General features: G+C 39.9%; 1 protein-coding gene across 1 annotated transcript in view; it reads left to right on the forward strand.

Moving 5' to 3' along the window:
- The first annotated feature begins 988 nt into the window (after positions 1–988).
- Positions 989–24,834, forward strand: part of mad1l1 (mitotic arrest deficient 1 like 1) — a 68,728-nt gene continuing 44,882 nt past the window's right edge. The window contains exons 1-15 of the mRNA XM_008303525.1: positions 989–1,072; positions 1,625–1,795; positions 1,889–2,029; positions 2,979–3,158; positions 3,237–3,361; positions 3,479–3,560; positions 4,530–4,660; positions 5,518–5,632; positions 6,349–6,410; positions 10,738–10,824; positions 11,557–11,701; positions 15,864–16,004; positions 16,409–16,465; positions 19,271–19,362; positions 19,568–19,658. Of these exons, the coding sequence (XP_008301747.1) occupies positions 1,652–1,795; positions 1,889–2,029; positions 2,979–3,158; positions 3,237–3,361; positions 3,479–3,560; positions 4,530–4,660; positions 5,518–5,632; positions 6,349–6,410; positions 10,738–10,824; positions 11,557–11,701; positions 15,864–16,004; positions 16,409–16,465; positions 19,271–19,362; positions 19,568–19,658 (1,593 nt within the window). The 5' untranslated portion in view covers positions 989–1,072; positions 1,625–1,651. The remainder of the gene's footprint in view (positions 1,073–1,624; positions 1,796–1,888; positions 2,030–2,978; positions 3,159–3,236; positions 3,362–3,478; positions 3,561–4,529; positions 4,661–5,517; positions 5,633–6,348; positions 6,411–10,737; positions 10,825–11,556; positions 11,702–15,863; positions 16,005–16,408; positions 16,466–19,270; positions 19,363–19,567; positions 19,659–24,834) is intronic.

Raw genomic sequence — 24,834 nt, forward strand, 5'->3', positions numbered from 1 at the left:
CCCTCTACACGTCTGACAGAGCTGCTGTTCCACACATATCGCAGGTTTATATGGTGAAATTATTTGAATTAAAGCTTCTCTGCATGAATCCTGAGCTGTCTGTACATTCTGATTAAGATGAGCTCGCCATAAGCACAAAATGTTTTATTTATACTACGGGACTGGAGTAATGGAGGTGAGCTTTTTTTTTTTTTTTTAGAAGCTTAAATAAGCCTGAAACCCCTCTGAGTGATTACACTCTTATCTATTTAAGTCTCCAAGATGGGAAAAACACAATATCTCTTCATTTTTAGGTCTCTTCTGGGAGACTGAGACATTATAAAGGTACATTAAACTGATTTACAGTCGTCATCAAATGCATTCATACCCTCCCATTAAAGAAGGAAAAAAAACAGCTGTCACTGAAATAAGTTGAACTTGATAAAAGTAACAATAAATACAAATTTAATGAAAATCATGACATTGCTTTTGAATTGTGGTTCAACAGAAATATAACAAAATAAAAAACAAACAAAAAAACACAAGCAAATAAGCATGATGTAAACTAAAAGTTTGTTGAACAACCCTTTGAGCCAATCACTGCAATCAAGTGTTTTCTGTAACTCTCAGTCAGACTTCTGCACCTGTTGACAGGTATTTTGATTTTGACCCAAGGCTCATCAGCAAAGTGCTCTCATTTGACCGGACATTTCTTTTTTCTTTTCTTTTTTTTTTTTTTTAAATTATTCTTTTCAAATACAATTCAAAAGCAATGTCAAATCATAATTTAGCATTTTTTTTTAAATATTATTTTTTTCAGTTTCTCGTTATTTGAGTGACTATTGTGAATTTTGCCTTTTTGTTCTTTTTCTTTTTTTTCCCCCAATTTTACACTCCGGTCCAGTTGGTGGCGGTACGAACAGCTCCATGTTGGTTTGTAGTCCACAAATTCTCGCGATACTACCCTCGTCTCATTTGAGCTCAACTGGAGGGATTTCTGTTGTGGTGCTGAATGCTGCTAACACGCTAGCAGAGCAGAGATAAACTTATCTGCAACTAACCTGCTCCTCTTTACTGACAAGATAGTTCCAAGGTGAGGACTTGTGCTTCTGAGCAACTCCTTTGCTAAAGCTTTTAAACTTGTTAGCTCTGTGGCGCGTTTGAAACGGCTGTAGAAACACTGTGAGTGTAAATTGTGGTGACAGTTTAGCTAACTAACTTAAACACATGACAGAAGCGACAAAAGTGGCCTAACGTAGCGACTAACAGAACAGTTAGCTTTTGTTTAGCTGCTAGGTTAGTTTGCTTAATTTGTTGTGCTAATTGTGCCAGGAGGAAGGAGGTCAATGTCACTTAGCTGTCTTTTTATGCGTCTAGCGAACAGCTAACGTGGCTTCTTTGCTTTTCATAACGTGAATGTGCTAAACCTGAACTGGGCAAAGTTATAATACATTTCTACACATGTAGAGCTTTAAAATAGTGCAATGTGCAATTTGGAGTTTTCCCACTGGGACTAACGGATGTCTATATATCTAACTTAAACCCACACAGATGACTGCACTTTTGTGGTACAGCAATAAGGTTGTGTTTGCATTGCCGCACTGTAGTGTACTGACTTTTGCTCATGCTATGGATGCGTCCTTAGTGCACGGCAGCGCCAGTGACTCTCAGAATGGATCTGGAAGATGACACCACAGTGTTAACAACCTTGAAGTCCTTCAATTCCTTCATCAGCCGCTCTGAAAATCCACAGCGGCTGTCAGAGCCCTCAGCAGGGAGTGGAAACCTGCAGAGTCAGTACAAGCGCAGCTTGGAGGTATACGGAAACTGTCAACATCAACAGCAAGCTGAGTAAAAGCAGCATCAACATTCAGCCTCTGCACTGACTTACTTGTCCTCCTTTTTTTAGCTTTTGGAAGCAGCAGAGAGAGTTCAGTCTAAGAATCGGTACCTGCAGTTGGACCAGGAGAAGAAACAAATGGAGCTGAGTCACAAGCGAGCTCGTTTTGAACTTGAGAAGGCAGCTTCTGACAGCGCACGAGACTTGGAGGTACAGGTCACATGTCTTTACACATTCGTACGGTGCAATGTAAGGTAATGATGAGGAGCTGTAGTTTTAAGTTTCTGCTGGGGATTCACAGTAATGGGGGAGAAAAATGGCATTTTCATGTTTTTTATTTCTGTGATTTGAAAAATTACTGACTTTAATCACTGTAGTGGCTTCGATGGAATTGGTCAAACAAATAGGTTGTTGTGCCTTGCGTAGTGGCGGTAATTGCAAGACACTGCCAACAGAGTAGTTGTTTTTCCTCCACGTCACCCTTCCAGTAACCAAACTGTTTCCATAGATCTGGTTTCTTCTCTGTTTCTCCTTCATTTTGCTGTAAACATGTGGAGCCTGCATGTCGGCAAACTCCATGTCTTGTGAATAAAATTGAGAAAAGAACAACAACTTAGTATCATGTCAAACAGACTTCTCTTATAGACTAGTCACAGAAAATGACACTTGGGAATTTTCTTTTTTTTTTTTTTGTCATGCAGTAAATACAAGTTGTAGCGTGATGTGTTGCCTGATTTCCTTATTGCACGTCTTGCGAGTTGGCTATTTTAATGTGCCCGTCATGATCTTGGCGCTGAAACAATATATTGTGCAGCTCCAGTTACTGAGCACAGTTTATCCAAAGCACTCCCTCATCTAGAGAATCCCACGTGAACAAGGTTGTTCCTGCATAGAGCTGCCACAAAGAGGTTTTAGCCAACACCAAAGGAAAATCCCCTTGCAATTTTTGGATTAGTTTGGATGTTTGGAATTTTATTTTCAGAAATAACCAGAAAAAGTCTGTCAAATTTCATGACCCAGACTCATTGTCTTACTGCATGCTGACCAGTCATACATAGTCAACACTCCCCAAAGGCAGATTCTGAGCTGGACAAACCCTGATGAACTCAACCTGGAGGAAACAGTGAATAAAATCTGTTCTCAACTTTTTATGTTACAGCATGAGGTGGACCGAAATCAGGAACTTTTGGGACGGATAAAAAAGTTGGAGGAGAGAGAGACAGAAACGACCAAGAATCTGTCGGATCAGATGGAGGCAAATCGTGCTCTCCGTAAGAACCTGGAGGGTCTGAACAAGAAACTGGAGGAGCGAGATACCAAACTGAATACAGCTAATCAGGTAGACACACAGACTTGGTTTGAAACTCTGGTCATGTCTTTTAGCTTATGTTGGCTTACTTCTGTAATCTCTTCCCAGACCATCAGTTCTTTGAAGGATGAGATCAGAGAGCTGAAGCAGACGATTCAAAATCAAGACTTGACAATTTCTACTCAAACCCTGGAAAACCAGGAGCTGCAGGAACAGCTCGATTTACAACGCAGGTGCAGACACATAGGAGCTACCATACACTTGCTGTGTTTAATGCTAATGGATATTGAGCCATACTGCTTAAGATAAATGCTGACCGCACACTTCTGTCTCATCTGTATTATCATCAGGAAGTATCAGGAAGTCTCCCAACTTTGCCAAAGTCTCCAAGCTGCCCAGTCCTCTTGCTCAGAGCACATCATCAAGATTAAGGTATGTTGCGCTTACACACAGTTGATGCTACTTTTGGACGCTGTCTGATCTCATTTAACAGTGTTTGTGCACGGAGGACCAATCTGTCTGCCATGAACCTGATGATTTTGTTACAGCTTTGATGTGGCCACTGAAATGTAATTTTCAGTATCCTCGACTCAAAGTAAGCACTGAGCATTAGCCTTCTGTCACAGCAAGAATGCTCTGGGTTAAAATTTACTGATTGCAACCTTCTGTGTGTAGTTTGCATGTACCAAATATTAGATATCTGTAGGTATTGTGTGAACGTGGATGGTCATCTGTGTGTGTGTGGCAGCTTGTCCAGAATGTATCCTGCCTCTCGTATAAACATGGCCCGTTGTAACTCTCTGCAGGAAAATGTGTATAGCTAATAGGTGGATGGCCAGATTGAACAGCAGGTGCCCAAGAATCAATGCTTGTAGGACTCCTTATGTCATGGTGGTTGTTTTAGATCCATAATTACTGATGCTGACTACATGCCCCCTGCCTTCTAAAAATAATCTGAACCACATGAGGACTACTCCTGATACATGGATGTGCAAGACAGCAAGAAAAAGTAGGAAACAGAAGCCAAATCAAATAGAGTGCCAAATGTAGCAGCATTTGAACATCCAGCTACGACTGCTTTTTACAAAACTGACAGTGAGTGGCTAAATGAGCAGGAGTCAAAGAGAAGCCTGCACTAATGCAGATGATCACAAACGTAGACAATTTGAGCATATGCATGACGTTATGCAACTCACTCTGAGTTACGTAGTTTATCATTTTTGGACTTCTTGCTTTTCTTGTTTGAACTGCTTTTTTGCTTCATTTCAAATCACATAGTATTAGTTGAAATTAAATTTTCAGTATGTGGAACAAAAGCAAGAGCATTGAATGCTTTTGCAGCGTGCTCAATATAATCTTGGCAGTTGTTTTTGGCTCATTTCTCACTTTCTATTTTGGCAGGAGTTGGAGAGGCGTCTTAACCTCCAGGAGCAAGATATTGCCATTGTGAAGACTGTTAAGTCAGAGGTGGCCAGAGTTCCAGATCTGGAAAAGGAACTGAAGCGCCTCAGAGAGGATAATAGCTTTCTCAGGTCAAATACATTTTTTAATTTTTGCTGCATTTGGAGATAAGAAGTGTCTCCTTACTCTCTGTGTGGTTGGGACCTTTCAGTAGATATCCTGTTTTTTTTTTTTTTTCTAATGACCATAACCCGGAACAACTTTGTAGTTTTAAAAAAAATAAGAAAGAAACTTTATTTGTAATACCACAGAGCAGACAAGTGACTCTGCTAGTATTGCCACTGGGTTCTTCAAACATTACAGCATGTGTTTGGTTCAGTATTATGTGCATAATCTGGATGCTATCAAGCCCTAGTGTACATACAAGCACTGAAAGATGAAGTAGAAGAGGAGTCGGCCCGTGTATTAACTTAGACTAAATATTTGTCAGACTAAGTGCAGAAATGCAACAACTGATGTGTTTGTGCATAAATATTATCCAGTGTCAGCAGTACTCTGCTTACAGAAAACATCAGTTTAATACATCAAACTCTTTACTTTCTGAAGATAATGGATTAAGGATTCTGTAACTTGCTACTTGGTCATGGCAACCCTTGAAGAATTGAATAGTTTGCATAATAGTGGTATGAAACGCTGTTCCTTCCCTTTCTTCTTTCTTTTCTCTGCCTGATCCCATTTTAGAGAGAAACTGTGTAAACTGGGATTTAAGTGTGATCAGATTACTGCACCAATGTGTTATCTAGCGTAACACCTTAACCCAATTATTTACAATATCTGTTTTTTGCTTGTGTAGGAAGTCACTGTAAGTATAATGAAAACAGGTTTTTAAAATTAACATCAATGTAAATGTGGCGAGGTATTAAAAGTATGCCATCAGACATCAGAATCTGAGTTCCATGTTAAATTTCTGCTTTTTGTCTTTGTCCAGGGAGAGTAGAGAGAACTGCAGCCTGTTGAAGGAGGAGGTGGAGGGATTACGGAGGAAGCTGGAGAGGATGGAGAAAACCAAAGAAGAGCTGGTTAATATGGAACTGGAGAAAGAGGTGAACTGTGTGCAATTGTGGGTTGTGCATTTTCCTGTACTAGCATTTTAATATTCACTTGCACGTAGTTTAAAGATAGAGTACAGCAGGACTTCTACACATCAATGAAAATTTGTTAAATTTAAGCCTTTGCCAACAAATACGCACAAGGACGATTAAACCTTTCAGCGCAGTCTCTTGGTGTTCTTTCTTCAAATCCAGTATCTGTGTGGAAATTCCTGTGCTGCTGCACCCATAGAAAAGAAACTCATTGTTCATTAAAGCCTAACTGATATATACAGGTAGAATTATTGGATTGTATTTTTGCTGATTTATTGGACATACAGGCAGAATGTGTCCTAGTCTGCATCTTTATGTAGTTTGACTTTGTTTTGACTCGCCTTTTCAGTATTTTTGTTGTTGGTCTTTTCTTCTAATCTCCTGTGAAGTTTTTCTTTCCAAGTTTTCTGTTACCTTCTACATTTATTGTGCAACCGGTTTTTAATGTTGTCATTGCTTTTTAATAAACAAATTTGAGTAATAATATTTAAAATAGTAGAATAGAATATTGTCTTGTGTAGTATAATTGTTTTTACTCTATGTATTGATGTGCTTATCTTCCTTCATGAGGACATATTGGTGTTTATTGTTCTCTGCACTTGAGTGCGAGCATAATATCTCCATTAACTTCTTGTATATGGACAAACACTTTGCCTGTTGTTTCATCAATACTGTAGAGGCTTGCTGAGAAGCTCCAAGCCTGGGAAAACCTCGGCCAGTCTACTGGACTCAACATAAGGTCAGACACTGTATGAAAGTGCGTATGACTGTGTGTCAGAGAAAAAAAGAAGTACTTCAGAAGATTTTGTTTATTTTTTTTGTCACATATTTAATGAAATATAAAGAGGTGCCACTAGGTGGCGCTGTGGTCACTCCAGATAAATGTGCCTCATCATTGTGGATTGATTCCACCAGTGTGTATAGCTGTCTGTTTGTTTTGTACCTGCTTGTGAGTGTGTGTGTGTCTCAGTGCATTCACTCAAAACTGGTAATGAGAGAATGATTGCATGTTTCCTTGTGAGCAGTGGAGCACATCTGACAGATTATAAACATTGCAGACCTGTTCATTGCATGCATGCATGCTCACGCGCACGCACGTACACTCACCATTTTCTTTGTGATTAACTGTGGCTGTGAAGTCAACAGAATGTTTAATGAAACACATGCACACTGCGTATCCAGTTTGTTTTATATCATGTGTGTGTATGAAAGTGTGTATAAAATGCGTTAGCCATTTCTACTGGGTGAAAAGAAAAAGCTAGATGTCAACACTTAATAAATGACCAAATAAAGTGACATTTTCCTCATGTAAGGCTTCGTTTTAGTGTTATGTAATGTGTTGTGGGACCTGACATTGTTAAATTTACAGGTATTAAAAGATTTGGGAGTATCAAGGAGTGTAATACCAACCTCCTTTAATATATACAGTAATTTAGTTGGGCTGTCCATCATTTTTCTGAAAAATCTAAGTCCAGCTCAGCTGTCATCCTCGGTAAATTGAGTTGAAATTTGAAAACCATTTCCAAAATTCAGGTGTTCAGACTTCCATGTCATGCTGCCTGAGTGCAGTTGATTTTAAAAAAATCAATAAAAATATTGCACATCCAGCTGCAAAAGGACAGCCGTACCACGTGAGGCTCATACTGATCAAAAGTGAAGGTTAATGCAGCCTGCAAATCTACATTTAGAAACTGCTTTAAGCTGTTTTTGCTGTTTACTAAATGTCCAAATTAATTGTCAAGAGGGTCAGGATGTTATTTTCCCAAAACACTCCTGTGATGTGGAGGCAAATGGAAGTAAGCGTGTTTCATTCAGCAATTTGTTCACCTTTATTGCACTCGGTGCAACAGTGCTGTGTGAAAATTAGTATTGACGTGGATTTGTGCATTAGTGGGATATTGTGATTGCCTTGTAAGCTATTAAACAGCCATTATTTCATAATTTTACTCTGCTGAATCTTGTCAGGCATATAATTGTCAAAGTTTTTATGAGGAACTTTAAGAATCAGAATAAATGAAACTGGATCTGGAGTTATGTTGTACTTTTCTTGTAGTTAAAAATGATGTGCAAGTTTTAGAAGAAAGGGAAATTGATGACACTGCAGTGACAGAATGTAGAAGATAATATCGCATAGCAATCAGTAATGTAACAGTGTTAGAATTAATGCTGACATCAAAACAAAGCTGCCTGTTTAGGGCGCTTCTTGTTCTGTCATTAAATATGAAATATCGTGAAAGAGCTGCAGAGTTTTGGCACACTCGCATGCATTTGTGTTAGTTTGTTCATTGTGTTGGCAACAACGTCATTTTTCATAACTCCGAGCTACTGAGACTTTATTTATTGTTTCACTTTAGTTTTCATAATGTAACTTTTTCTGTCACTAAGCATTTCAGGATGACCATTAGTGGTCTGAAAAGAATACGTACTAAAGCAGTTGTTAATGAGGAGTAAACACATCATGTTGGAGTTTAAGACATTGTCTCCTGCAAACCAGGATTTCATTTCTTTCCAGCCATTTTGCTGTTTTGCCAAAAAAAAAAAAGTATTGGACAGAAGAGAACCGTCCGAGACAACAATGAGCGTTGCTGCATGGTGAAGTAGACAAGCCTCAAAGCCGCAGCTTGAATTTGCCAGCAGTTGGCCGGTTGCTACAAGTCATTTCCTTTCTCTCCGTTACATGGTTCGATAACATTGTGGCTGCTTACGTGTGTGTGCATGTGGCTGACAATTGGAAACTGACAGACATAGAAAATGAAAATATTCCTTAAAATTAGGCTGTTTAAGGATGGGAAGGTTTTCCAGAAATGATTTTTCTTTTCAGTGACATTTTCACCAGACAAGGACAGAACTGAGACAGTTCGCTGCATGTGGGTCTAAAGTCACTACCGGAGGAAAGTTTTGACTCATAGATGGTGTGTTGGATTGTACTCAGTAGTTCACGCAGAAACACAAGTGCTTATGTGTGTGTGTGTGTGTGTGTGTGTGTGTGTGTGTTTTATGCGTATCATAATGCTCTTCCCCACAAGTATGTTGATGTACTTGATGCAGTTCCCCATGGATTTAGACTTTCTTTTTGTCTCCTCTGTTCCCATGATTCCCAAGTTAAAGGATTTGTCTTACATTATGCAAAAGACAGTCAGAGATTTTCCTCAATTTGCTCTGCTGCTAAATGATCATACACTGCAGTCGGTTTACATCTGTCTAGTCTCTCGTTATTGCTTTCTGAAAACACCAAAGAATAATAATTTCTCAGCAGGTTTAACATTCAGTTAGGCATCAAAATAATTTAATGCTAAGCAATGATAGGTATCAAACCCATACGATACTTTTTATACAGTGACTCACTATTTTTTGACCTTTTTATATGGAGTAAAACATCTGTCAAATAATCTGAATAGAATTAACAGACTTATTGATAGTTGCCAGTTGCCCTCCTAGTATGTGCAGGTCTCGTGTCAGCTGAGTTTAATTGTGTGTGCTGGGAAACATATTTGATAACGATGTACCCATTTCTGCTCTGATTTTGTGTTCACTTCACTGTGTAAGTTACAGTTAAGAAATTTCAGCTTTGCCTTTTCACCCAGCACAAACCGTATCTCCCTGCTATGCAAGTATGTTAGAGGAGTGTGTGTATAAATATTGTAGAAAACATAAAAATTGCATGTAACATGAGGTTTATCTATAAATGGCTTTGAACTCTTAAGCGTCAAATAGAAGTAAAAAAAAAAAAAGACCTGTTTCTCTGAAAACACATGAACAGCGGTAAGAGTTTGCTTGTATTTGGGTTATTCAGTGTTTTATAAAACTGAGTCGCAGCACTTTTAACAAGGTTTTAGGCTAAACGCTGGTGTTACTCACTCCCCTTCCTATTCACTTAAGGGAGAGTTTTAAACTAGGCTTGCAGTGAACTCGCAGCACCCTGACAGTGCATTTAATTTTCATGGCGTCACACCTCGTAGTCGTTCACGATGTCTCACCCAATAATATGCAACCAACCTGTTACTTGCATCATCAACGGAGATGACTGGCTCGTTGCCTGCAAAGCAAAACGGAAGGAAAAAAAAACCCAGCAGAGGACAGAAAAACTGCCTGTTGTGTAATCTCAGGAGGTGGTTAATCCTTCTGTGCTCAGTGCAATGTGGAATTACCTACTTTGGGTAGCATAATTAGTCCATCATATGATTCACAAACTCATATTTTAGTCATGAGATTATTTCTATATTTAAAAATCTACCTAGCTAAGTGGAAGTGGCTTTAAATCCACACCAGCCGACTTTCACATGACATACCTTGCTTTCCGGCCTTGAGGTTAACCTCGACCGCTCGTGGCCTTTTCCTTCCATACGCCTTAATTGACAGGAGACTTGGTAGATTGCCTCGTGTTTGAGTACAAGACCAGATCAGGTCTTATGCTGCCACTGACGGTCTTTGGTGAAATGTGAAGTTCAGTAACATGTTTGATTTTTGTAATGGAAGAAAAGCAATGTTTGACTAACCTGTATGTTGAAAGTTTATGGCCTCAACATTTTTAACTCATAACGTTGACTTGCTCTGATATAGCTGTGTAATTTGGTCTAAAGGTGGCAGCAAAAGTAGGCTTTAGAGTGAAATCCTCCTAACTTGTCGCCATTTCACCAGAGATAAAGACATAATGGCATTAGTGTTTTGGACAGATCCATACTTACACACAGGCCTTAGAGTTTGGAGGGCGTTTAGTGCATCCCAGATGAAATGTGAGACCGACTGCATTGTTATCTTACCATTATGTGTTTGTGTGTGTGTCGTGTAACCTGTCAATCTCTCCCACGGAGTGAGTTTGTTTTGTAGAACGGTGACCACTATTTAGCCTACTATCCTCCTCTCATCTCTCCCTCTGCTGCTCGTGTCATTTTACTTCGCAGCTCCCCACTGGCTAACAAACAAAGGAATATGGAAACGCTGTCGTTTCCATCTATTCTGTCCTTTCTGCTTTCTCAGTTGTATTGATTTTTCATTGTGTGTGTCTGTGAGTGTCTGTGTGTGTACACATGTGTATCCTAACTGTTCTGTGCTGTGTCTGTCTGTAGGAAACCAGAGGATCTGTCCAGGGAGGTGATTCAGATCCAGCAGAGAGAAATTGCTCTGAAAGAGCAGAACTACACGCTCAACAGCCGGTAACACACACTTTCTCACAAAATCCTTTTCTCTCCCTTCAGACCTATTTCTCTCATTTTGTCTGCCTGCATGCCTCTCCCCCCCATGTATCTATTAGAGCATATCTCTGAGAAGTCCTTAATTGTCACAAAGTTAATTAAACTGGTCCTGATTCTGATAGCACTCCTGACAGTAACCACTGGTGTGTGTGAGTGTATGTGAGAGAGATTGTGAGTACGAGAGAGGGAATTCACTAATTAAACTTGTCCTGTTTAGACAGAGGTGATGTCTATAGGGAGGGCTACGCGCATGCTCTGGTATATTCATGCTGCAGCTCAGTCCAGCTAAGAAAGCTTTCATTAGCTAACAAGCGTTTCTCTTCTGCTCAGCGTATTGGGCTCATTATGAAATATTAGAAACAGCAGAATGGGAGAGTGGTGGGTGTGGGGAGGGGATGGCGAAGGGAGCTTACGGTGTAATAATTGCCCCTCGGTATAATTATTGTCCTATTGATCAGACCTGGCACAAATTTTCTGCTGCAAATAGTTTCTAGACACTTGTCTAGGAATTATGTGGTGTCAGTCAGGTAAGTTGTAGGGAGTATTATTCTAAATTGACTATGAATTGCTTTTCTCAGATTGTCTGAAAATTCAGCACTAATCAACTCATTTCCCCCTTCGCCTGCCCTCTCTCACCCCTGTTATTAACATGCATGCACACAATTGCTTCCCACCTATTCATTTTTCCTGCAGAGTGAGGAGTGTGGAGCGCTCGCAGTCTGAGCTTCGTGCAGAGCTGACCCAGCAGCGCAGCAAGACTCTGGAGGAGCAGAAGAAGAGAGAGACACAGGATGCGCTCGTCCGTCGACTACAGAAGCGAGTGCTGTTGCTAACCAAGGTACCTGGTGATCAAAGCAACGCATACACTCAAACACAGACAGATCAGCAAATATCCCTACCTTCACATCACTTTTCAACCATCACCCAACACCAGACTTTTGCTTTAAACTCTCAGGGAACACAGTAGAGGCTCAAGGCCAGAACAGAATCCTTGATCTCGCCTTTGCCCTTCTCTCATGCTAATTGGCCAACAGATGTCATGTGACTTTTCTGTCTGTCTGTCTTGCTTCCCCCCTGCTCTGCATTTCTGGACTAGACCTCCCTGGGATATTGATTTCTCAGTGTGTAATTCCCGAGGTCATCATGCTCAGTCTGTTAATACACAAATCACACACACCCGTAAGTAGGCAGGGTTAAAGGCAGGCTTTAAATATGATTTGACCGAAGAATGTCATGGCAGAGTCTGCATTCAGTCATTTGCCCAAGTATTCAGAGGATGTGAAAATTAATTGTTTAACATCGAGTTGCAGTGTACTTTGAAAAATATGTGTTACACTGGGTTTTTAAATACTTTGACTCTTTCATTCATGCAGACATAGTTGCTTAACGTTTTGTTTCCAACCAGCCAAATATTCATAAAGTTCAATTACCTTAATGACTTTAGTCTAATTATGTTATTGCCTCTCACCCAACCATATCGTCAACAGCCCAACTTTATTTCGTAAGCTATGAATAATTTCTCTTGGGTTCATTTTGTGTATTACCAGGAAAACTACAGCATACTCATAGATCAGATATGGAATGAATGAAACCAGTCAGTGTTTTTTTATTATTAATATTATTATTATTATTATTGTTATTACGGCATCAAGAACAAATATATTCCAACTTTAACTGCTGTTACTTTCTGACTAAAATAACCTTTTAGTGCCATTTTTTTAGTGCCAGCTTAATTTAATGTAGGTATTTTCTACATGGTGCAACAGCAAGTGCCCCTCCACTTAAAAGCGTGTTGTGGTTAATGGTGCTTCTCTCGGGTGTTTGTCCTTCACTGCGCAGAGCGATGTAGTGTGTTCAGAGTTTGACTTTGCTCAGATTACTCTGCTTAAAGTTGAAACTTTCCTTGAACTCCTCTGAAGTCTGAGTTTAAGATGTTCACTTGCAAACTTCATTTGTAGCATCACAACTAGTCAAGAAGCCAGTCTGGGTCAAATAGGTAACGAAGACAAGTGTGATATGGAAACCTACACGCACATATGTCATTTGAAGAACGTCTGAATAGGTAGCCATTTTTTAGGAGAGAAAAATGCATCAGGCACAAATTGTTATTCAGGGCAGAGTATTATTTTTTTTTAACGTACCGTCGAACATGCCTGGAGGGATCTTAAATAAGTTCAATATCATCCAGCTTTACCAAGAAAACAAACAGAGGAAGAAGAAAAGCAGGAGCAAATCCTCACAGTTCCTGAACCCGGAAAGTACCTGGTATTTGTGACTGACAAATTGTGAATGTTAGTTGTGAGTTCATTTTGTATTGATCAACTACCCAGCTAATCAATTAATTGTTTGACATCTAAAATGTGCCGATCTTTGTCTCCTTCTTTCACTTATAGAAGTGACTATATAGTGTGTACTGGTTCATAATGGCCTTGCTCTGCTGCCCTTAGACAATGGAAGATGGAAAGAAGAGAACAAATTTCATTTCTTGCACACATTGGTTTCTTTCTCTGTTTCCAGTGACATGAATCTCTGTCTTTGCGTCTCCTTTAAGCTACCAGCGGTGGCCTACTCACGTATTTTGTTTCTCATATGCTTTTGTGGGACAGAGTCGCTGACCCATTAGAGGCACAGCCACAGCTTCACGCACTAGATAAAACAGTTGACACAAAAGCAATTTAAAAAAAAAAAATAGATGATGAATAGAGTAATGATAGTTTTATCACTCTGTCCTCCTGCTCGCTGTTTGTTTGTGTGTTTTTAAATTGACAGTTTTTTATCAGAGAGAAGCTGACAGATTTTTGATTAAGATTGAGTGAATTTCTTCACACGTTAATAGACTGTAAACAGCCAAAGGGCCTACTGGTTAGCATTGAGAGCAAACACATACACATTGACCTCTAAATGTATTTGTACCTTTTTGTATTTACTTCGATTTATTCTGTCCTCCTGTTTGTTTCCTTCTTCTCTCCTTTCCAAGGAGGATCTCACTAAATGTATTTAGGCAGTTGTGTAATGTCGCATGACAAATGACACCGCTCTGGTGCCAAAACAAATAATGTTGAGTTAAGTATTTATTTATTTATTTACTCCTTTTCTTTTTTTTTTTTTTTTTTTTTTTTAATGAACCCGATGGCTTGATCTGACTAACCACAGGCTGACTCTGATTAGTGTTTTCACGATTTGTTTTCAGATTTAAGCTAGTGAGCTAATGTGACAGGACAATTGCAGCCCACTGAAAGGAATTTACATCCAGACATTTAAGGGTGCTTTTCAGCCTATCTCAAAAGGCAACACTACTTGGTAATCAACAAATATAACACGTCAGTATCTGGCCTGGTTAATTATTTCTGGTATTTATTGCTTGACTTGAGTCTGAATTTCATACGCTTTCCCAAATTAGCCCCACTAATGATCGATGATTGAGCTTTCAGTGACCGTCAAAAGTCAAGGATGGTCCTGAGCAGCCTGGCTGTTTTGTGAGATGCTTATTAAAAGCCTGATTGCCACAAAATGCCACCTGCTTTGCTTTATAATACAGAGTGGACTGGCGCAGTGAAGGGAGGGGAGGGGATGCATCATTTTAACAGTCTTGACTGACAGTGAATTTGCATTAATAAACGGGCCGTTTGCCAGGTTTTAAACAGATTAGATTGTTCTCACTCACCATGGTACCTGGCAATCTCTACAGATTTACACTGTTCTGCGAACCGAATGTAGTAATCATTCATTATTGCTATAAGCCAAAATGTTCTGTCAGCTAAAATTATCTGTGTTCATTGCTAAATATCATTTCCAGTGTCACAAATGCCTAAACCAGAACTGATGCTATTAAAAATGCAGTTTAAGTTTGCTGCACGAGATAATGCTCAACAAGCTGGTTAAACAAAAGTGTCCGCTTCTATCAGTTCAGTTGACAACTCTGTGCATTACTTTCACTTTCTCTCCGAGTATCCTAATCAAACATTACATTTGTCACAATTGTGATCATTCACAGTGGTCGGTGAGTGCAGACGAGTTGAGGAGGCTGAAACGGACCATTGGTTAAGACAGTATGATGATTTAGAGGTAGTTGCAGGGCCCACGTCTGCTGCTTTGCTGTGCCGTGTGAATGGAAATTAACAGACCATTTCCACTTAGTCTCTTCTTGCTCCATCAATCTCAGTCATGCACACTCCTTTCTTTTGACAGCTTGTATTTTGTAATAAGTTCAGGAAAATGCCTGACTTCTCTGTAAGAGTTTTGATGCTTTGTTTTTTAAAAATGCAGTGCACCAGGACATGCGTGTGAAAAATGAGCTTATACTCACAAACATCTGCTGTACAGTCATAGGCTGACCGATTCCTGAGGTATTTGGAGACAGCGTGTCGGTCCCAGTGATCTTGTGAAGATGTTGGCTGAAGAGGGTTTTATTGTGCTGATTTACTGGACAGTACAGTGTTGCAGGCATTGTGTGACTCCACATGTTTAGATTTTTTTAATAACCTCATCACATCTAGGATAAGAGAGATGAAGCAGCATAAAATTATATGCTTCATTTGCAATTAAAAAAGAAAGAAAGAAAAAAAAAAAGCATTTCTCTCTCATGACTCTTTTCATTTTTGGACTTTTTCGTATCCTCTGTCTACAAAGACATTTGTCTTTGATTTGATTATTTCAGAAGGAGAAATGCAGATGAGCACAACCATAACCCTAAGCTTCTCTTGTCACAGCTTGGATAAGACAGACACAGCTGCCTCATACTGTGTTTCTCACGTACATAGTCATTTGCCAGTCATATTACCACACCAAACAGTCATGCAGAAGTAAAAAAAGATAAATTAGAGAAACACCAAAAAGCTTCGATATTCTCAGTTTTTTCCATACACAACCGTTGCATATTTGATATCACAAAATGTTGTAATGTCACGACTTTCTTTCTTGCCTGAATGGAAGTTTGTTCGGTATACGACAGGGTTTTCATTTTATAATGTCATGTTAATGTGTATGTATTTGTGTTCCAGGAGCGTGATGGAATGCGTGCCATACTAGAGTCCTATGACAGCGAGCTGGCGCCTACTGAGTACTCTCCTCAGCTCAACAAACGACTCAGAGAGGCAGAGGACATACTGCAGAAAACACAAAGCTACAATGCAGAGATGGAGGTGTGCACACACAAACACACACTTTTATTGGGTTGTACTTTATGTGATGAGCCAAGTTTCCCGTTTTCAAAGCAAACTTAAAAAACATGACTGATCTGTACTCCTTTAAGCAGCTGACCAGTTTAGTATGCATGCTATTTAGTGACACTTTGCTCATAGTGAGGCACCAGAAACGCATATTACTCAGCTTCAGCTGCTCTTTGTCTACATGCTCTTGCTCACTGGACAAATTGATAAATGTCTACATTGAAAACTGATGAATGGGAGACACAGGGATGTCTGCTAGTGTCCACCCTCTGTTCTCCTTACCTACTCTTTATGTCAGTACTCTACATATGCAGGGAAGTTTTCATTTTTTGTGTCACTTTACTATTATTTTTCTCTACTCTGTCCTTTCAATTCAGGGCCAGCTGACCAAAGCACAGGAGGAGACAGGAGCACTTAAACTGCAGCTACAAACAGTAAGTAAACATGCACACACACATACCCATGCTGGTTATTATTATTCTGTAGCGTACCATGGACTGTGATCAATGACATGACAGTTCCACAGAGCGAAATCCTCTTGTGCTGGAGACGTCATTTGCAACCACCGTCTGCCGGTAGTGACTGGGGTTAGAAACCAATATACTCAGGGGGGACGTAGCTGATAGCTAGCTAACTACTAGCATTTCCTAATCATTTTTATCTACAAATGATAAATGAGCATCCCAGACAGTCTAGACCAGGTGTTGGCAACCCGCGGCATGTGACTGTTTCACACCTCTGCTGCGGCTACTTGTGGCTTTGGAAAATAAATAATGAGTATTTTAATGTAAATGTATTTTATTTTAGTTTGTTAGTTTTTAAAATTTCATTCTAAATTTGAAGATTTTTGTGAACTTGTAACATTAAAATAAAACGTGTTTAGTTTTTTATCGCTCAAACTATGCGTCACAACCGCCGATGTGCGACACCAAATGGCACGCGCAGTGTTGCCAACTTGGTGACTTTCTCGCTAAATATGGTGACTTTCCAAAGCCTCTTGGCTACTTCTTTTTTTTTTTTTTTTTTTGGTCAAAAGCGACTCGTGACCAATCTAGCGACTCTTTCTGGTGTTTTGGAGACTCTGATTTGAAAACACGTATCGTTCTGCAGTTACTGTCCTCAGCGAGTAGTGGTGCTGCCGTGAGCTCCTCCGGGTCCCAAAATGCTCACAGGCGGTCTGGAGTCTGGTCAGCAGTGCCAGCTGCAGTCAGCAGGACAACCACACAGCATTTTGACTTTGCTGCAGGTGGATAATTTAAGATCAATTTTTTATTTCATATATACAAAGAGGATTCAAATTGACATTGAGTATTTTATTTCAAAATAACCTTCAACCCAGTGTCTTTTTTGTTTGTTTGTTTGTTTGTTTGGAGTTCAAAATGTTTTTGTTGCATGCAGAAATACAATTTTGTTTCCTCTGTAGCAGTTTATTGATTTCATAAATGCAACACACTATAGTTATTTTTATACATAGCATAAAGGTAAAGACGATATATGCAGTGTTATCTTCATTTTAGATGTAAAAGGGTTTTGTGGCTCCCGGTGGTTTCTTTTCCATGGGAAACGGGTCCAAATGGCTCTTGATTCTTGAGTGTTTAAGGTTGCCGACCCCTGGCCTAGACCTTACCTTGTGTGCCTACATTTGCATATCAATACCGCAGTTCCACTATATGGTTACCTCTGCTCAGGCTCTGGCTGCAAATGATGTTTGTCAGCATTAGATCGCAACACCCAATACTTCAGCTTAACTTTTGTACAGCTGGAGGACATAGTGACGTGTGGTCCATCTCTGTATACAATCTATTTGACATACAGACTTACTATATATTATGTTTCTCACATTGTTTAACGTATTTGCCAATAATTAACGTATTTCAATTGTACACCACCAGTCACTAAAAACTACAAATCAAGAAACACACATGCAAAAAAAATTCCCTGTATAACACTTACTGAAGCTCTTGAACTCTTACTTGCTCCTTAATATTTGTCACATGATCACAGATATTCTAATCTCACCCATTAGCAGTTGTGCTGTTTCGGGGAACTTGTTTTGGTAATGGTTGTGATCCTGGAAGGTGCACAGTGAGTCTAGACAGGTCAAAACATCCTGTAACATTTGTAGTATACAGAACAGTTTTATTGTTTATAAGAATGCGTTTTGACTTGTATGTTAGAGGGTATTAACCAGTGGAGTACCTACACTGATAGGCTGGGTATATGATCCTGTGCCTTCAAGCCAATCATTGTCCCAAACCACATATTTAAAAAACTATTTGGTACATAAACTGGAGAAGTGCAACTAAGCTGTTTACTGTGAGTCAAATATGCTCTCATGCCTCTATGGCTAACATACCAGCTAGAATTATTATTTCCACTGCACCCAACAATGAATTTTGGGATAGTGATGTACAGTAGAAGTACATGTAGCTTTTGTTGTATTGAATATAGCCGCCTCCTCTTGTACCCTTACAGTATTTGACAGATGACAGGAAATACATAACTAGCACTGGATATTTCTGAGTTATTCCCTGAAGTGAGAAGGGCTGCACAGATATACCAGTGCAGTCTGTGAGTTTTTCTTAATTGTAGGTTGTGGGAATTTCAAAAAACATATATATAGAGAGACATATTCTGCTTCTTTCAGATATTGAATAAAACCAGGATAATGTAAAGAGTTGACAGGTGTGACCTAAACTCTCTTACACACTCTGTGACTCTTTGTGTCTTCACTCATTCTTCAATCTCCCTTCTTTTCGTGGCTCCTTGTTGCCGAGGTGACATCAACATACCCATGGCAATGAGTATTGACGCGTGAAATCCACCTGTCTGGTATAGCAGTAATTACTTATCCGTCTTGGGAAGACTAGGAGTGAGGATGCGCTGAGAGACAGATAGATGCTGTCAGAAAAAAAGAGGAAAATTGGTGTGCAAATGGAAATGAGGGATAATTGCAGAGACGAGAGCAAGATCAGAGAAAAACTAACTAAGAGACAGACAGACTAAAAACAAGTACAAGGGAAGAAGACTGGGAAATTGCGAAATGGGAAAATAAATCGGTAGACAGATGGTGTATAAAGTGTGTATCTGTTTGTCTTGATGTCTGTCTTGCAAAGATAGCACCCCACTGCAATACAGTCCTCCAGATTTGTCTGCAGGCAAAAGGTTTCTCCCAGGCACACGGCCAAAGGTGGTCTGACGTTAGTGCACCAGGCTTATTTTCTCACTTTCTGTCCCAGGTGGAACTGGAGCTGGAGTCTCTAAAGAAACAGCAAGCTGCTGCCGCTGACAGCAACCCTTTAGTCATCAAAGAAGAGGTCAACATACTCAGGTAGTTGGCACACATGACCTGTTGCAACAACTACTAGTTCAAAACCTACAACATGAAAAATTCATGATGATACCTACGGTGGATTAACTCGCTCCGACCTTGCATGCTTGCCTGAGCAAAGCTATACCTCTAAGATTAAGCGGCTCTGTCAGGCATAATCATCATTCTACATAGCAGATATTGTTTATGTGCATACATTTTTCAGACAGAAAATTGAAGACCTAGAGCGAGAGCGGCAACGTTTGGAGGAGCAGAATAACATTCTGGAGATGAGACTGGAGAGACACAACCTACAGGTAGGCACCAAAACTTCCTTCCAACTGTTTTCTGTGATGGATTTACTAGTCTGGCACAAAGGAACCAATTTAATAACCCCAAGGGCAGCAACCCAGCCCGCATGACACCGCAGATTGATTCACAGAAGCAGTCCCCATATCTGACAGTTTTTCAAGCACAATTGGACCCAGGTGTGATTCCAGCAGTGTCCAATGGAAAAGTTGTTAGAACCTGTGGCTGTTTTGAAGTCCCTCCTTTATTGGCTGAAGGGATTACAATGGACAGAGCATTTGGTGGGTGGGTGGGGGGGAATAAATTTAGACCTTCCCCGGTGTCAGCTGAGAAGGAAACAGGGCAAAATGAAATGAATCCTGCTTGGTAGCCAGCTTAACATCACTATCACACACAAACACACATTGAAATCTGTGCATCTTTTCCAGCGACTTTCGTCTTGCAAAGTTACTTAACAAACTTCCTTAGTTATACCTGATCCTCTCTCCTTTTTAAATTGGCTCTCTCTCTATATATATATGTGTGTGTGTGTGTGTGTGTGTTTCATCTCAGTCAGGTTCTCTAACTCCCCTGACTCATACTGTTCCAAACTAAGCCTACCAGGGCACTTTAATGAAACGTGTGTGGGCAAGCGTGTTGGTTCCATTTAGCTGTGGGGTGAATGAAATCCATGTTTTCTCAAGCATGACCACCACCTTTAAGGCAATTGACAACTGAGTGTGCGTAGGAGTATGAGTGTGTGTGCGCGCGGGTTTCAAGGTTATATAGTCAATGGATCAGGTCAGTTCTTAGGAGCTAATTTTTATGACTCCTCTATGGTCTAATGCACACCAAGAGACCTCTACATCAGACTGAGTGAAGAGATGAGCGACTGAATGGAGAAGCATTTGAAGGGAGCCGTGAATGGCTGAATAAGCATGCATGAATGACCTTAACCGACAATGGGATTTTTCATTTTATCAACTTACACGTCAGATTCTTGCAGCCTAACTCATCATTTCCGCCTTGTCCAACTCGCTCTTACTACCAGTTAAATGATATTGCTTTTATGGATCTGGCTGGTAACTAATAACAGGGAGCTAGTGTCTTGAAAATGACCAGTAAAATCTTCAAACTGGCTCTAAACGGACTGGTAACAAGTGAAGAGAGGCTACATTAGGAGTAATGTCAGACTGTCTTTTTAAAAAGCTGAGCAGCAGTGTTTTAAATTAGTTGAAGGCATGACATTGATTGTGGCTTGTCCCCGAATACAAATCAAGATATTGCAATATAAAGCATGTATGATCTTCTCAAGATCAGATCTTAGATAAATAATAAAGCTTATTCAATATGTATCATGTAATTAGAAAGTGCCCAGCAGGGATGTGATGCTATCAAATGTTCATGCTGCGGTTGCTGTGCCTAACAATGACAATATTGGTTCAAGCTTTCCTGAAATGTCATTAATTGATAAGCTACTATTATTAGGGCTGTTTGAAAACTTGTTTGCACTATGTTTACTCCTCGTAGCTGGTCTTGTGGTGTTACACAGTGTGCCGTAAAGCTGAGATGACACCTGCATCATGGGCACTTTTGTGTTTGAATGATCTCGAGGCAACAAGGTTTCTCTTTGCCGGTCATGAAAAATGCACAACAACACCATGTTAGGGTGACTAGCTATGTTTAGCCAGTCTGAACAGATGCTCTGCTTGTGAACAATACATTAACAAACGAGAACATAAATGTATACCTTGTGGGTGAATAGCGGTAATATGTGAAACGGAACACTGCCGCTGTTTTCAACCTGTTTTCAAGCTATGCTCACAAGTCATGTTGTGAAGTAATACGTTCCATTGCCCTTTTCTGCTTTTGTGCTTACTTGTGGTAAATCAAAATAAAACTATGGGCTCCTCAAAAATGACAGTACAGTCGTGACTTGATAATCCGACCTTTATCAATCTGAAAACCTTGCTATCCGACAGATTTTTAGGAAAAACAAACGCATGAAAAATAGCCTTAACATACCGACAGCCTTGGATTCTGACTCCATCATGACATTTTGTGTCACAAATAAGGATAATGGCGTATTATCTGACTGAAAAATCTGGCTGATTGGCTACGTACAGACTGCAGGACTTAATGCTCAATGAGGATTTTTTTGTTAAATACGATTTTTTTTTTTTTTTGCGAGTTCGTTCACATTTCCAATTAGATACGTCTTGTATGTGATCTGCTGTGTGAACTTCATACGCTCCAAAAGTGTCCCACATGTACAGAAGAGGACACGACGACATCACACGCAGCGAGCATGCTCAGTGTTTGTGGACTGCCACTCCCCATCATTAATTGGATCTGTGTTGTTCAGACTGTGATGAAAAGATCAGATACAGGTCACATAGGAGAAAAAAAAATTGAATTTGGGTCACTTCAGCCTGCTGTCTGAACGTATTTACCTTTGATGTCAACTGACGGGCCTGTGCACAAGCGCAACGGTCAATTAGGCATGAAATCCAGCGATGCGTAGTGTTCTAACAATACACTAGGTATTATATCAACTATAAAAAATAAATATTAACAACAAGTGACCCTTTAAGCATCAAGCCCTCCTTGTATCTCGACCTCTGTCCTGACAATCCGACAGCCTTGATATCCGACATAAAAGAAGGTTTTAGTTTATAGATTTTTATTTGTACTTTGGTTGTAACAGTTGAGCAGTCCATCGTCTCACAAGAGCTTCATGTTAAGTATATTACTTGAGTATATTAGGCACACAGAAAGGCAGGAGTCTTTTTTTTTTTAAAGGTTATAAACATACCAGGAGTTCAAATTCATCTGATGCAATGTGAGATTAAAAGTGAAAGTGCAGTGTATGTTTACTAAGGCGTGTAATGCACAGAACTCAGCTCACCATAATATATAGTCTCAAAATTGCTATTTTTATTGCTGTTTCATAGCAGATTTACTTAATATATCCTTGATAATTCACTATTTCCTGTTTCTGAATTAAATTAAATGGGGGCTGCAGTTGTCGTACAAGTCGAAGTGGCTGCATTTGGATTTTCATGTTTTGAAGACTTTTCAATTTCTAGGAATGATGATCAATGCGATCCAAGTCTTTATGGGCACATTTCTATATTTCACTACATACATAGTTTCTATAACAATCAAAGGTGGTTTGTGTCTTTGTTTCTTTAAGCAGCTGTTTTTTGGGCTTCTGATGCATGGCTGCTGTTGCTGGTCATGCTGACTAATGAGTTCTCTCCTGGAGAAGGGAGCATGCTGAAATGTCAGCTTTAAGATTATGTACTGGAAGGAGCAGAACAGCAGAGCTTTCATCTTTATTTTCAGAACCACTGGATTCTCTATTTATTTCTAGCATTCATTATTGATGATGACAAAAACGTAAGCACATTACCTCCTGTGCACCAGACTTTACTACTCTACTTGGTTATTCAGGACAGTAAATGTAGAGGCTTCGTGATTTGGTTGTAGGTGTCGCCCATTTGATGTAGTGACGGGAAAATGATTGCTTTTTATTGGTAGGTTTAAAGAGAACGTGCTGGTGATTGGTTTGTTGATTTTTTTTGTTTGTTTTGCGGTTGGCTTTAGTGAGAATATTTGATCAAAGCTTGTCCGACAAGACCGTCTCCAAGAAAGCGCAGCGTTCCATTCAGTCTTATTGTTAACAAGAATGTTATTTGCTGACAGACTCTCAGAACCTGTCAAGGGCTGCTCTCGTCTGAGTGTTGTTTTATCTTCAGTAGCCTCTCTGTGATTTGGACCTTTGTATTCGTAATGGTGAGAAATCCCGTTCATTTGCACAAGAATTTAGTTAACAATGCGAACAAAAAGAGCTGCCGTTTATTGTCAATCTATTCTCAACAATTTGTGGTGTTTGCTTTTGTTCACTGATTTTGTTTTCACGCACTACAGCCTGTAGCAGCAGTTATGGTAGACTTGACACAGCTGTACTGTATCTTTGTGCTCTTGCTGTCATCCTTGTGTCTAGACAGAGATAATTGTTGCCATTGCAAGGGGTTGCATCAACGTATTCTCTCCGTTGTGCATGGGCTTACATGGGTGAGTCAAATTGTATAATATACAGCCGTAGCAACATTGTGTTTAGACATTATTTTCCGACTGAAGGAGCAGCATTATTACATGAAAGAGCCATTGGTATTTTGTCCGAACCATGGGCTGTCGATAGCCCCGGCAAGGTTTTTCCCACACTTCGTGTAGGTCTTAAGCTGTGCCCCTGCAGTGATGCCTTATGTCGGTTTTCATGTTTTATCTAAAATGTGTAGGGTCCGCAAGCAATCCCCTAAAGCTGCAGTGAGGAGATTCTTCCCTTTGCATTTTTAGTATTGGAGCTAAAAACTGTGGCGATATTTTGCTCTTCATACGGTCAGCCAGAAACACAGAGCACACTGTCGCCAGGAGTTGAGACCCTTGCTGCTTGATAAACTATAATCAGTGTCTAATGAAATAAGCCACTGCCACATTTGTAACACTGTAAATGTGTTGTGTCAGTGATGATTTACTCAAAGATTATGGACATTTTTTGTTGATCAAAAGGTCAGAAATACCTGGAAAAGTGATAGATTGCGTTTAAATAAGGTAACGGAGTCATTGTCATTACTATACGCAGACCAGTCTTACTGTGCTGTTTGGTAAACGCTCAAAGGCCCATTTAGAGCCACGAAAAAATGCAGTAAGACACAAATGTCGGTAATGATGGTCTCAAAGTTGGCAGAACTATTTCAACAAAAGTAACTTTGCATAAAAACTGCGCTTAAAAATATATGTTCAAGAATATCGAGAACGCTTGCATATGGGGTGAATTTGACCTGTTGATGCCGATGTTTGACAGGAGAAGACTACTTAGAAAGGACAAAGTAGAGGGAATAAAAAAATTCAGGCTTGTTGCTTTCTTAGGGTTAGGATTAGAATTCAACCAATCAGTGTCAGTACTTACACAGTGCTTTTTTCAGGCCCCTTCAGAGGTACCTTTCCTGTAGTAGACACATTTTTTGCCCCCAAACGGCCCTAAAATAGGACAGGGTCTTGTAGTTGGAACATACACCAAGGTTCAGGCCTCCCTGTAACAGTCCTGTGGTGGAAAATGGCGTTGTGATGACTGAAGGGCATCAGAAGCAATGGTGGACAAGAAGACATGACCTCGGCCACCAGGTTTGGTGCGTGCTT

The sequence above is a fragment of the Stegastes partitus genome, unplaced genomic scaffold, assembly GCF_000690725.1.
Source record: "Stegastes partitus isolate 25-593 unplaced genomic scaffold, Stegastes_partitus-1.0.2 Scaffold2025, whole genome shotgun sequence".
Taxonomy (NCBI): Eukaryota; Metazoa; Chordata; class Actinopteri; family Pomacentridae; genus Stegastes; species Stegastes partitus.